This window comes from Morone saxatilis, unplaced genomic scaffold (assembly GCF_004916995.1).
Source record: "Morone saxatilis isolate NCDOM2014 unplaced genomic scaffold, NCSU_SB_2.0 Contig17, whole genome shotgun sequence".
Taxonomy (NCBI): domain Eukaryota; kingdom Metazoa; phylum Chordata; class Actinopteri; family Moronidae; genus Morone; species Morone saxatilis.
The window spans coordinates 23,138,182-23,149,897 of NW_023339729.1; the positions used below are offsets into that span (position 1 = coordinate 23,138,182).

Here is an 11,716-nt window from a genome sequence, read left to right on the forward strand (position 1 = left end):
AATGTCAGTGCTGCACAATTTGGTTAAAAACATATTGCGATTATTTTGACAGATGTTGCGATATGATTTGCGATTCTTATGATCATCTTAGCATCACAATTTTAGTTTTCACTGAAAAATTATCAATCTAAATCATGACAAGTCTGAACCAAACAAACACGCTTTCTTAAATCGTAAGAAAATGAAAAAGGTAAGAAGATAACAGCGAGAGATATGAGGCAGTTTTCCGTAGTTGACAGGGTTGTATTTTCAGTTTTACTTTAAAATAAGAAAAGAATAATACTGTTTATTAAGCTGTTGATTTAACTCACTGCATTTACATTTGAGGCTTTAGTTTGTGTTATTTAAGCAGTACTTCACATGTTTTTTATTTTAGTTTTGTTTGTTTTTTCGGGATTATTCTAAAATTACAATGCATGTTATATGTATTTTAGTTCATTAACAAGTATGTATGGACAAATATTATTCAGCATAATAAAGAAGAGAACACAAAACAAAAAAGGGTGATAGAAATCGAGGGCAGAAATAACCTACAAAAGAACTGACTCTGAAAGTAACGTGTTTGTTTCTTTCACAGTTTTCCGAGACTGACCTGAGTGGGATGAAACATCAGGAGTCTGACCACGGACCAAGGAGGGTTTCATCCTAATCCAGTGACTCTTACTTGAGTCAAAGAAGAAATAAAATTGGCCCCAGTGAAAAAAAACACACACCAATAACTAACAATGGGGGAAGTGACTGTCGAAGTAGATGAGGAGGTGACGAAACATGACTTCTTTTTGGAGCCACTCCCAGAGCCACTACTGATAATCCTGTCTCCACCTCCACCTTTCTTACCTGTCCCCGGTGAACCGACCATGTGTTGGCAAAAGTGGCTTAAAGCTTTCGAACACTACGTTGAAGCGCTTGGTGAAAACGAGCTTATCGACTACAGTAAGTGTGTGCTGTTACAAAACTGCCTTGGCCCCGAGGGCCAACGTATCTTCACAACATTGATCCAGAGTGAAACCACATATGTGGCAGCCATCTCAGCGCTGACCGTTTACTTCAGCTCTGATCACACGTCGCAGATGTACCGCCTTAAATTTCATCAGAGGCGTCAAATGCCCGGAGAGACTGTAGAGCAGTTTGTGTCTGCGTTAGAAGAACTGCTGAAGCCTTGCAACTGTGGAGACTTACAAGACAAACTTATCCTGGATCAGCTGATTGAGAAAACAAACTGCCAACAACTCAAAGAGAGGCTGCTGTTGGAGAGGGAAACTCTGACTTTGGACAAGGCTTTGGTTATCGGTAAAGAGGTTGAATCGGCTTTAAACGAATCTGAACTCTTTGGTATTCACGAAGTCAGTGTGGACATTGGAGACGATTTAGACCCACCTGTTCAAAGAAAGGCCAAAAGAGGGCGTCCTCGGCGTGGTGAGAGAAGGGCGAAAAACAAAACGAAACCACGCACAACTAAAGCTCAAACAAGATCATCTAGATACAAAGATAATTACTATTACGTTAATGATAAATTATATTACGGTGATCAGGATGAAGATAAGTCCAAGAGTTCTGATGAGACTAATCGGCCTTGTGATAAATCCAGCGATAAAACAGATGATGATGAAAATGAGACCTTGTCATCATCACAGAGGATAAAAGAGGAAGGCTGCGACAAAGCAAGTGACGATGATGAAGATGAAGACTTTGTCCTTTCTCCGTCTAAACTAAAAGGCCCCTACTGTCCCATCTGTGTTGACAAGCGCTTCAGAGATGCGAACAAGCTCGCCCGACATATGAGGACGCACACAAAGGAGAAACCGTTCATCTGCCCCATCTGTGCTGTGACCTTCAGCCAGTCCTATCACATGACCCGTCACTTGAGGAACCAGCACGGTGCGGGCCCTCACGTCTGCTCCACGTGTGGGATAAGTTTAGGGAGCTTTTCAGAGCTGCAAAGTCACAAGAAGACGCACAAGTCTCAAGTTCTGTCGTGTCCCAACTGCCACGAACAGTTCGCTAATGATAGTGCGTTTTTTATTCACATTTTGTCACATAAACAGTCGACCCAGACAGAGGGACAGGATTCTCAGCAAAGCGAAGAAGCAGAAAACCGAGAAATGATCGAGTCACGTAACAAGGACAGTCGTGAGAGCGATGATTGCGACGATAATGCTGCTGAGAATGATGCAGACTCTTGCAACAGTGATTCTCAGGATAAAGAATCTGAAGTTAGTGTTAAGACTGAAGATAAGGACACTGATGGAGCTAAATCTCAGGACGGAGGCAGTCAGAAAGAAAAAGTCGCCTCCAAGACTAAAACAAAAGGCCATTTCTGTCCCATCTGTGTCGGCAGGCGCTTCAGAGGGCCAAACAAACTCGCCAGACACATGAGGACGCACACAAAGGAGAAACCGTTCAGCTGCCCGGTCTGCGCTATGACTTTCAGCCAGTCCTACCACATGACCCGACACCTGAGGAACCAGCACAGCTTGGGCCAGTACATCTGCTCTAAATGTGGGAAAAGTTTAGGTAGCTGGCTAGAACTGAAGGCACACAAGAAGACTCATGCCGTTGAAGGCCTGACGTGTCTTGCATGTGATAAACAGTTCAAGGAGAAGGCTGCACTTGTGAGTCATCTGAAATTACACAAGAAGGTCCAGTCCAGCCCTCGAAGCCTCATCTGTGGCGATTGCGGCAAAGTATTTGGTCGAATGTATCATTTGAAAAGGCACATAGTGACCCATCGTAAAAGTTCGAACGGCGAGTGTTACACGTGCCCCGATTGTCAGAAGAATTTCGCCTTCCCAGAAGACCTCAACAAACACTTGGAAATTCACGTGAAAGAAAACAATGGGACTTGTCCGAAATGTAACGAAACCTTCGGTAGTCCAGAAGAACTGGAGACGCACATGAGAGTTCATGAGAAGTCATACCCCTGCAGCACCTGTGGGAAGAAGTTCAAGGTCGAGTACGCGCTGAAGAAGCACGAGCAAAGCCACCAAGACGAACAGTATTATTGTTCGTTGTGCCGCAAACGCTTCATCAAACTGTCTCACTACAAGAGGCACATAATGGTCCACGACAGGCGGGAATCCAGATGTCCACACTGTGACAGCGTCTTTCTCCAGTTAACAGCTTTGAAGTATCACCTGCGGACTCATACAGAAGAAAGACCATACCAGTGCTCCTGTTGTATTGAGACTTTTGAGGAGAAGGAAGATCTAGAGCAGCACTGCCTCAAGCACAGGAAATTCAAGAGGGAGCGTCCGTACTCGTGCACTCGGTGCGATTTCGCTTTCTCTACGCTAATTGAGCTGACCGAACACATGAGCTCACATGAGGGAGAACAACCGTTGAACTGCCCCGTTTGCGGCAGAACATTCCTGAACAAGAACAAGCTGGAGAAGCACCTGAGCATCCACACGGGGGAGAGACCTCACCTCTGCTCCATCTGCGGCAACGGGTTCCCCTCCGCCGCCAGCCTCAAGTTGCACATCCACATCCACACCGGAGAGAAACCCTTCCAGTGTTCGCAGTGCAGCAAGAGCTTCAGGTCGTCCAGCGGGCTGCGGCTGCACAGCAGACAGCACATGGAGGTGCGGCCGAGCTACGAGTGCCCCGAGTGCGGCAGAACTTACGGTCGCATGACGGAGCTGAAGATGCACCAGCGATATCACACGGGGGACAAACCGTACGCATGCACCTGCTGCAACAAACGCTTTATTAGCAAAGACAAACTGAACGTTCACATGAGGATACACACAGGGGAGCGGCCGTACTCCTGCCCCCACTGTGGACAGACATTTACACAGACTGGGGACAGAAACAGACACATCAGTAAATACCACTAGTTAGATTCTGTTGTAACAGAACTCCAGTGAAGCTTCGGTTGTTGCTTTTGAATGATCGCACCGTTAGTTTTGCATGTTTGTAGGGGTAGGTAGCATTAAGAATCAATTCACATTCACTCTCTTCTCATATTATTTGATAAACAATAATGAATCAAGATATGCTGAAGCTAACTTGGGCAGAGTTAGGCTCCCATGAACACTAAATTATCATAAATGATGAAGTTATGTGATTGCGTTAAAGCCTTCAATTGATCAACCAATGTTCAGTCACCACCTCTTGGACACACGTATCAGCAAATATTACGCAGGTTTTACAAGGACTATTTAATGCTAGGGCTGGATTAATCAGAACATACTCCCCAATAACTTACTTTAAGATAACATGTATTTCTACAAAAGGCCTTTTCTTAGCGAGTCAAACTTCTCAAATGTTTAATGTCTAAATTCAGGCAGTCCTGAAAGAACTTAACAAAAATAAAATCCTCCTAAAATTAGGGATGTCATGAGAACCGATAGTTCGGTACCAAGTCGATACAAATATTTTGAAAACTTGATGGTACCACTTTTTCTACGGTACCGTAGGTACCAAAGGTATCGAGGATGTGATTCTCCCAGACCAGGCGGCGCAGCATATACGGCTACAAATATTCGCCTTTAAATACCACAGAACAACTGTTTGCTCCGTCTGTCTCTGTCACTGTGTGTGTGTGTCTGTGCACACTCACCACACCACTGCAAGTGCAACAAAAGCCCCACAGGAAAAAATCCAGCAAATAAGAGTAATTTATTAATGTAAACTATGCGAAAGATGTACAGACGAGGAAAATAAAGAGAATCCAGTTCATTCAGGTAACTCAGATAAAGGCTGCACTGAAGCAAGAAAAAACGCCCCCCACTTAAAGGAAGAGACAAACTCCCCCTCTAGGACGTGACCACAGATCAAAAAAACATACAGATTTGTTAGGCTATTTAATAGCCTACTTTGTCCGTTAGTTATTTAGTATAATATATATGTATTTATAATGGTCTATGTAACATTTCTGGTATCGTGACATCCCCACCAAACATTTACAGACTGTCAGAACGTAGCCTAAAGGAGTACAAAAAATCTGCAAGCTTTTGGTACTTGACTATTTTCATTACTTGGTGCTACAAACACATTTCAGTCACTACCAGAGTAATTAGGGCTGTGTTATTGGATTTAACTGGGATTTCTGTTTTTCTGGTCGCTGTCTAATTGACGATATAAATGTTACGGATTATTATCGTTCAGTTTCTCAACCACTTACTATTCAATATTCACTGCTTCCTGCAAAAAATTCATGTAGACAAACAACAGAATCGTTAAACTAACATTTGGATTATCGATTGTACTTTTATGGTCTGATATCTAACAGCAACTTTCTCATTGCAGGAAACTACCAAATCCACTTCCACGACTTCATGTAATCTGGATTTATTTTTTTTTCCGTTGCGTTTCGTTGGCGTACTTTTTATTTACTCTATCATGGGATAAAACATGCAAAACCACTGATTTCTCTGTGCAGTCTGAGCCTTAATTGTTGCCATCCAGACAGTTTGTCACAGCTGTTTTCTGCGTCCTACCTGGACTGTCACTACATTACCACCTAATACAAAATCTCTGCATGAGGGTTTAGTCCTTGTAGCTCACTTCTCTCACCCTGTGCCTGACGCACCCTCCCCATACAGCACTTGAACCCTATCTTTCCCAACAAACTCACACGAGTGACCGGCATGCTAATGGTTCTTTGAGATATTTCCACAGTTTGCCTTGTAGATTCGTCAAGAAACGGATATTATCATGGTCACTCAAGTAACACTAAAAGGTGTTTCAGTACTTGTTGTCCTCCCCACCACAGTATGTGTTGTCATGATATTATGTTTGCTTTGTTTCACTGTTTGAAATCTTTTTGTTTAGACTTCTCTGTAACCAAGCATTTTGTAACTGTTTAGAAAAGTGCCATAAAAATTAAACTATTATTCACTCTACTAACACCTGTGTGTTAAAGGTAAACGTGTGAGCTGAATCATGTTATTCACCTTCAGTCAAGTGAGAATCAATCAGGCGTGAATAGGATTAATTGAATGAATGTGTCTCCATATAAACCCCATCTGTTAAATGTTTTAGCACTGTTACTGAAAGCTTTCCCTGTGGTTGAGTGCTTTCACACTAAATGGTCTTTTATGGATGTGTACTGTTTGCTCAGGGGGCTGTTTCACGATGAAGCAGGATCAAATCCAATCAAACAAGGTTCATTGGCATCAGTATTAAGGTTGTATGGTTGCCTAAATGTTATGCCAATTAATACAATAAACGTACATTTTCATTAGGAGGTCAGTATTGTTACCGGTATTAAACAAGGTTAAATAACTGATCTCACAGTTTTGGCATGTAGTTAAATATCGTGTTGTCATGAGATTATTGAATTTCTGGGCATATAATTATTGTAGTTTAGATTAAGGGGAAAACAAAAAGATTACATTTATAATATTTTATTTTCTGTTTGTGAACATGAAAAGATGATAATGAATTTATAAAAAAGGAGCAAGACTGCAGGTAGTATGACTAATTTAAATCAGGCTGTCCACATGAGGGTGCTGTTGGGACAATAAACTCCTACTCTTAAACAAAATACAAACGTATATTGGAAAACAATATACAGTTCACTACTACAGTCAAAATAATAGAAAATTGTTTATAATCATATTAATCATGACTTTCCTTTATGAAGCATATTTATGCAAAATATACATTACATACATACAAATTAACAGTATTCAAGAAACAAAACATTAAATTAAGGATACAACTTTATATAATTAAAATAGAAAAATACAAGATATAATAAGTTACTAGTGGTGTAGTGGCATGGTGTAAAAAAAATAACTGCACAAGACAAAAATATATACAACAGTACAGTAAGAAATGATATATATGTACATATATACATGTATATATAAATATATGTATATATATGCACATATATGTATGTAGGTGATCCTTCTTACACTGTGGGTGCAGCAGTCTGTTGCTGAAGGAGCTGCTCAGGGACCCCACAGTCTCATGCAGGGGATGAAAGGTGTCTCTCCCACCTCCTCTATGGAGTCTAGAGGGGAGTCCAGGACAGAACTACCCCTCTTTTAACCAGTCTGTTGAGTCTTTTTCTGTCCCTGTCTGTGCTTCCAGCTCCCCAGCAGACTACTACATAGAGGATGGCAGATGCCACCACAGTGTTTCAACAGTGTTCTGCACACACAAAAGGCGACTTTGGGCATTTCTTGTACAGGACATCTGTGTTGTTGGACCGGTGTATTGAGGTAAACAACCAGGTATTTGTAAGTTCCCACCATCTTAAAGTCCAAATCTGTAATCCGGGGCAAGTCGACCACCATCTCCTTCGTGTTGCTGGTATTTAGGTGACAGTAGTTTAACTCACACCAGTCGACAAAGTCAGCAATCACCTCGGTATCATCAGAGAACTTGTGCAGGTGAAAGAAAAGGACAGATTCTTTATTGTCCTTTCCAGGCAATTTGCTGCCACAGTCTGCACATAATCTCATACATATACACACAACATTAACAAAAGATAGACATCTAAACACAGCACATATGTACATACATTCAGCTATTCACACAAAACGGCCACTGGGGAGTTTTGTTGAGTAATGTTATGGCAGAAGGGACAAAACTTCCCTGTGGGACGCCTGTGCTGCAAAAAATGAATAAATGATAATAAAAAAAGTTACTAATTGAAATCAAGAATTATTTAGTAAAAGAAAAAGGAGAAAAGATGATATTAATATTGGTGGTAACATCCAGGCCGACAGGGGGCAGCCTACAATATTTACTAACAGGAAGAAAGAGGAAAGCAGCTTCTTGTGATTAAACAAATTCATTCGGCTCGTAGTTTTCCCGTCGTCGCCTGGTTAATGAGTTGAAGCGATTCGGGTAAAGTTGGTGAATTAAATGCCTAATTAAAGGTCATCTGAAATTAATAGTGTCCCCGGAAGCTAATGCTAACCTAGGCTAAAGCTCGATAAGCTAAACGTTAACTAACTTGACTTCTTGAGACAGATAAATGGACGCACTGTAGATTGTTTGTGGTTGAATATAATGTGGGCGAGCAGACAGAAAACCACTCGTCCTACTACATATCTAAGTTAAATAAGAAAGCAATGCTGGTTTAATACAGAGTTCACTTGAAGCAAATAGTAAAAGAGAAACAGCACCAACTTTCAGCCTGACAGTATGCTGCCATAGTAAGAGAATCACAGCTTTTCTTGATTAAAATAGGTTTATTATTAGTATATATTAGTCTAATATGAGTCTATTACTCACACTGACTTTGTAATAACAGTGAACCGGTCGAACTGGTAATAACTGAAGCTACAGTCACTCCTTATGGCTGGTTTAGGCTTTACTCCTGCCAGTGGGCAAGATATTTTCAGCATTGAAACAACTGAACAACCCAGCTCTGCAACAAGCAGTGCACTGAGTGGAAGAGAGGCCCGGCAGTTCTACGAACATTTAATGAAAGATGAAGATCATGGCAGAGAGCACCAGAATAAACAGAGGACCAGTAGAAGAGCGAGGAGGAGAGCCGGGGCTGCAGAGATGCAGCAGGGTCAAACCGATCCTGTGGTACAAAGTGGGACTAGTGGTGAAAGTGATGGCAACCAAAGGAGAGAGTCAAGCAACTCAGAAAGGACCACGGAGCTCCTGGGGCTCAGATTGCTGCGCTGTGCCCACAACGGGGACATCTCTGGCCTTAAAGACCTCCTCTCAAAGGGGGTTGATATCAACTTCCAGGTACAATACTTACAGCTTATTTTGTTTTCATTTTATGTTGTGTTTGTATTTGTTTTAAGTCCTGATGGTCTCCCCCTCCAGGATACTTACTTCTGGACAGCAGTGATGTGTGCAAGCTGGTCAGGACAGAGAGCTGCTGTGAGGCTGCTGCTGCAACATGGAGCCGCCTGGGTCGGTGTGGTTGATACACAGGGCAGGGATGCCAAAGACCTGGCGCAGGAAGGTATAACCATGCATTTCTTATTAGCAACTCACTTGTGTTTGTGCGAACAGTGAAGCTGAACTTATCCATGTGTATTCCCCCCCCCCACCAGGTGGTCACAATGAGGTATTGGAGGAGTTGGAGAGTTATGGGAGAAGTCCAGAGAGAGACACACCATCTGGTAGCAGGTTGGCACACTCTGTATACAGTTTAAACCTAATTGAACCACATATTAGTTTGTTTTAAATACACTGTACCTTAGATAATGACAGTCATCTCCTTTATGGAAACAGTTTCACTAATAAAAACAGTATTGGAAGCAACACAAAAAATGTAAGAATAAAACTGTTTTGCACAAAACTGTCAATTTGAAACTATGAATCACTGATACAACTATAATAATAAAGGCCTTGCATTAGCTATGCACCAATAACAATATCATGTACTCGTAATTTAATCATAAAACTGCTTATTTATGTATCCTTTTGTTAGTTGAGCAGGTAGGCAGAGGAGAAGCAATGTCAGCATTTCAGAGAATTTAAGCACCTTTTAAAGCAACATTAGCAACATTTAATTTTTTACAGTCATAAACATCTGATGAAAATAAAACATGTTTTCAAATTGTATCAATCAATTTACAAACTACCCCTTTATATACAATTAGAATAAAAACACAATTATAATTTAACAAATGTAATGAGTTTGGCAAAGGTGCCCAGATAATGTGTTGTTAGGGTTGTTAGGAAGAGAGCAGGTTTCAGGGTTCATCGGTTGTTTGGCTGCAAACAACAAAGATGGTATAAGATGTTAATATAAAAACTGTATAGAAACTGCTGTTTGCATTTGCTTTCTTTTAGTAGTGGAACGTTGACATGGCCCTCTAATGAGATGACAATACCAGCAGTGGCCCAAGAAAGTTTAAGTTTAAGTCCCCTGCTTTAGACTAATCAATTGAATATCTTCTACCCAAAGTTAAAACCTTTTTTGTACAAATTTCCCTCTTTCCTTGGACTGCAGCAGGAAACACACTGTCCAGGAAAGCACAAAGACACTAAAGACACTTGGAAGATCCTCCCTGTATATGATAACTCATCTAACTAGGTCTGTGGATTTGGTACCCCATCACTTCCACTGGATCCACATTAGAAAGGGAATCTTTAAATGTTAATGTATGTATGGGCACCTTATTACTGTTGTGAACCAGTTCCTTTAATATTTCTCCTCACATTCATTTCATCTCATCTTCTGTTTGTCCCCAGTGCCGCTCAGTGCCAGCCTCAGTGGTGCGATGTGTGTGGTAACGAGTACAGCTGCAGCCTGTCGTCACATCTCTCCTCCACTATACATCAGTTCAGTTTGCGGCGTCCTCCACCGACCCCGTACTACTGCCTCCCCCCCTCCAGCAACAGCTACAAGATGATGGTTCGCTGCGGCTGGAAACCGGGGTCGGGCCTGGGGCCGGAGGGAGAGGGGCCTCAACAGCCAGTGTCAACTGTGCTGAAGAGAGACCAGAAAGGCCTGGGGTATGGGCAGATGAAGAGAGCCAAAGTTACTCACTTCCAAGCTAGGGATGATGATGCAGTGAAACCTCCATCCAAGGACAAAGAGGAGAGAGGAGGAAAAGGACAGAGAAAGAAAGAAAGCAGGAGAAAGGAGCTAAAAGATAAGAACTGGGAAAGAGATTTTCGTGCCTCTTTTTATCTTTGACACCTGCTGACTACTTTTTCCCTTCCTCTCTCCCAAACTCATCTGAAAGTATCCCTAAAACATTTAACAGATCTGCCACAAAGACAAGCTGCACCTGTTTTAAGACTGAAGTTGTTTTCCCACAGAGTACGATATCAATATACCTTTACCCTGCCTCAAAGCTGATAGTGTGTCCATTTATGGAAGCAGTTGTGGCCAAATGTGGCCACAGCACAACCTCATCCTTATCTCAATGGTGTGATTTAAATATGGAGTGTTTCCTGTTGACCCACTGAGAATGTGTTTCACTGACATACATGGATTTTATTTTAATTTATTATAAACACATACTGATCTAACAAACCTCACAGTGAACATGTTATGGTTCGTAATCCAGGAAGAGAGACGTTTTTAAGGTAAGAGCTATGTTGATATGTTTTATATGGTAAAAGTATAAAACATTGGGACATTATTTGCAGTTGAACACAAACAGTTAAGCGCCTGCAGTCCTTCATTGTGGCCATGGGTCATGAAGGTAGATTAATGTTATGCAACTACACAAACCAACAGTGAACTCTCCCTTTGTTGCAGCTCCAGGTGCCTTCTCACCTAACACGCCTACACACTCGTGACTGGTGAGCCACATGTCGGTGCCTGCCATATCACAGCATGTCACTCATGCTATCAAGTCCTCACATTTAGACGAGTAAAACTGCATCAGTCGTTTTTCTAGATTTTCTCGTCTAAATATCTGGAGATCTGAACTCTTTTTTTTTTTTTTTTTTTTACTGGTTACGTGTTTCAAAATAGTTCAGTTCAAGCCAAATCAGAGACCTGTAGTCCCCAATGACACAACATGTGGACTCAGCCAAGGTCCCTGTTTCTACTTCCAAAGTCCAGGCCGAGCTGCGGTCATCAGAGCTCCAAGACTTTCAGACAACTTCTCCCGAGGGGCTTTGTCATGCAGAGTCGGTATCATCTTTTATATCACGGCTTTAAGCTTTTAACACTGATTGAGCGGGATTCTGAAAAAGTCTATTTTGTAATCCAATCAAACTGTCCTGTAATAAATGCAGTTTGTACAATGTTTTATTTTATTTGTTCCTCCACATATTAGTAAAGCCTCAAAACGCACTGTACAGCTGAGCCCAATGACTTTTC

General features: G+C 41.6%; 2 protein-coding genes across 3 annotated transcripts; both read left to right on the plus strand.

Moving 5' to 3' along the window:
* Positions 1 to 582: 582 nt before the first annotated feature.
* Positions 583 to 4,713, plus strand: LOC118327139 (zinc finger protein 420-like). Its single transcript, XM_035660376.1, has one exon. The coding sequence runs from the start codon at positions 726 to 728 to the stop codon at positions 3,834 to 3,836; it is 3,111 nt and encodes a 1,036-aa protein (XP_035516269.1). The 5' UTR covers positions 583 to 725; the 3' UTR covers positions 3,837 to 4,713.
* A 3,013-nt stretch (positions 4,714 to 7,726) lies between these two features.
* Positions 7,727 to 11,696, plus strand: gpank1 (G patch domain and ankyrin repeats 1). Of its 2 annotated transcripts, XR_004796685.1 has the most exons (5): positions 7,727 to 8,667; positions 8,749 to 8,890; positions 8,982 to 9,057; positions 10,129 to 10,971; positions 11,147 to 11,696. XR_004796685.1 is itself a non-coding variant. In XM_035660701.1 (4 exons), exons 1-4 carry the CDS (start codon positions 8,260 to 8,262, stop codon positions 10,574 to 10,576), a joined length of 1,074 nt encoding a protein of 357 aa, XP_035516594.1. In that variant the 5' UTR covers positions 7,727 to 8,259; the 3' UTR covers positions 10,577 to 11,696. The 2 variants fall into 2 exon arrangements, 1 of the variants encoding a protein (XP_035516594.1); XM_035660701.1 differs by having other exon boundaries at positions 10,129 to 11,696.
* Positions 11,697 to 11,716: the final 20 nt, after the last annotated feature.

Excerpts from the sequence above, each read along its gene's own strand:
- LOC118327139 (XM_035660376.1), top strand. The coding sequence starts at position 726 with ATGGGGGAAGTGACTGTCGAAGTAGATGAGGAGGTGACGAAACATGAC.
- gpank1 (XM_035660701.1), top strand. The coding sequence starts at position 8,260 with ATGGCTGGTTTAGGCTTTACTCCTGCCAGTGGGCAAGATATTTTCAGC. Across the intron at positions 8,668-8,748 it reads GGGTTGATATCAACTTCCAG|GATACTTACTTCTGGACAGC; the intron begins GTACAATACTTA and ends CTCCCCCTCCAG. Across the intron at positions 8,891-8,981 it reads CAAAGACCTGGCGCAGGAAG|GTGGTCACAATGAGGTATTG; the intron begins GTATAACCATGC and ends CCCCCCCACCAG.